The 801-nt window shown below is 65.4% G+C and overlaps 1 protein-coding gene across 1 annotated transcript in view; it reads right to left on the bottom strand.

Annotated features, from left to right (window-relative positions):
- Window positions 1–801, bottom strand: part of CHRD (chordin) — a 15,589-nt gene that overhangs the window by 8,297 nt on the left and 6,491 nt on the right. The window contains exons 2-3 of the mRNA XM_009883387.1: window positions 632–758; window positions 60–206 (exon numbers count right to left, since the gene is read on the bottom strand). Of these exons, the coding sequence (XP_009881689.1) occupies window positions 60–206; window positions 632–758 (274 nt within the window). The remainder of the gene's footprint in view (window positions 1–59; window positions 207–631; window positions 759–801) is intronic.

The following is an 801-nucleotide window of genomic DNA, read 5'->3' as shown; positions in this document are numbered from 1 at the left end:
GCGTGGGGGGTGGGGGGGGTGCCCTATGCGGCTGCTGCCCCCCCGGGGGGGTGGCTCACCTGTGCGGGCATCATCACGGGCCAGCCCCTCGGAGCTGAGGTAGGAGCGATCGTTGTAGGGCTTGTCCAGGTCATCCTCCTTGTCCTGGAAGTACTCGAAGGTGTCGAAGGGGGGCGCGGGGCTCTTCTCCGGGGGCCCTGGCAAAGCTGGCATGGGGTGGGCACAGGGGGGACAGTTGCACCAGGCTGCTTGTGCTCAAGAGCTCGGGGGGTGGGGTGGGGGAAATAAGTTCCCCCTCTCAAGATAGAATGAGATGCCCCCTGCAAACCACCACAGGACTCTGTGCTGGGGTGACTGGGGGCATGCTGGGCACAGGCAGGTAGACAGGCAGGTTACTTAGCCCTGTGCACCCTCTCTGCACCTCTCCCATGGTGGTTTGGGGACAGCTGCGTCCACCTTGGCTTCCCCCTGCCCAGCACCTCCCGGGCACCCCAGGGGCACCGGCAAGCTCCATAACGAAGCAAGCAGCCCCTTTAGGGGGGGGATGTGCACAGTGCTCCCTCTCCCATGCCCATGGGGGACCCTGTGGGTGCAGAGGGGGTCCCCACAGGGAGGCACCCATGGGACTCACCTTTGGGGCAGGTGTGGCAGCAGTGCCCGGGCAACAACGTGGCCCGGGGACAGGCAGGCACGGGGCAGTCCTGCTTCATATTCTTGCAGTTCACTTTCCCCGCTGTCTTCCCCCGTCGGTTCCTCTGCTGGGGGGGGAGAGAAAAGCCCAGGAGAGCTGTGCCAAGGGTT

The sequence above is a fragment of the Charadrius vociferus genome, unplaced genomic scaffold (genome assembly GCF_000708025.1).
Source record: "Charadrius vociferus isolate BGI_N301 unplaced genomic scaffold, ASM70802v2 scaffold214, whole genome shotgun sequence".
In the NCBI taxonomy this organism is placed as follows: Eukaryota; Metazoa; Chordata; class Aves; order Charadriiformes; family Charadriidae; genus Charadrius; species Charadrius vociferus.
This window is presented reverse-complemented; position numbering and strand designations above follow the sequence as displayed.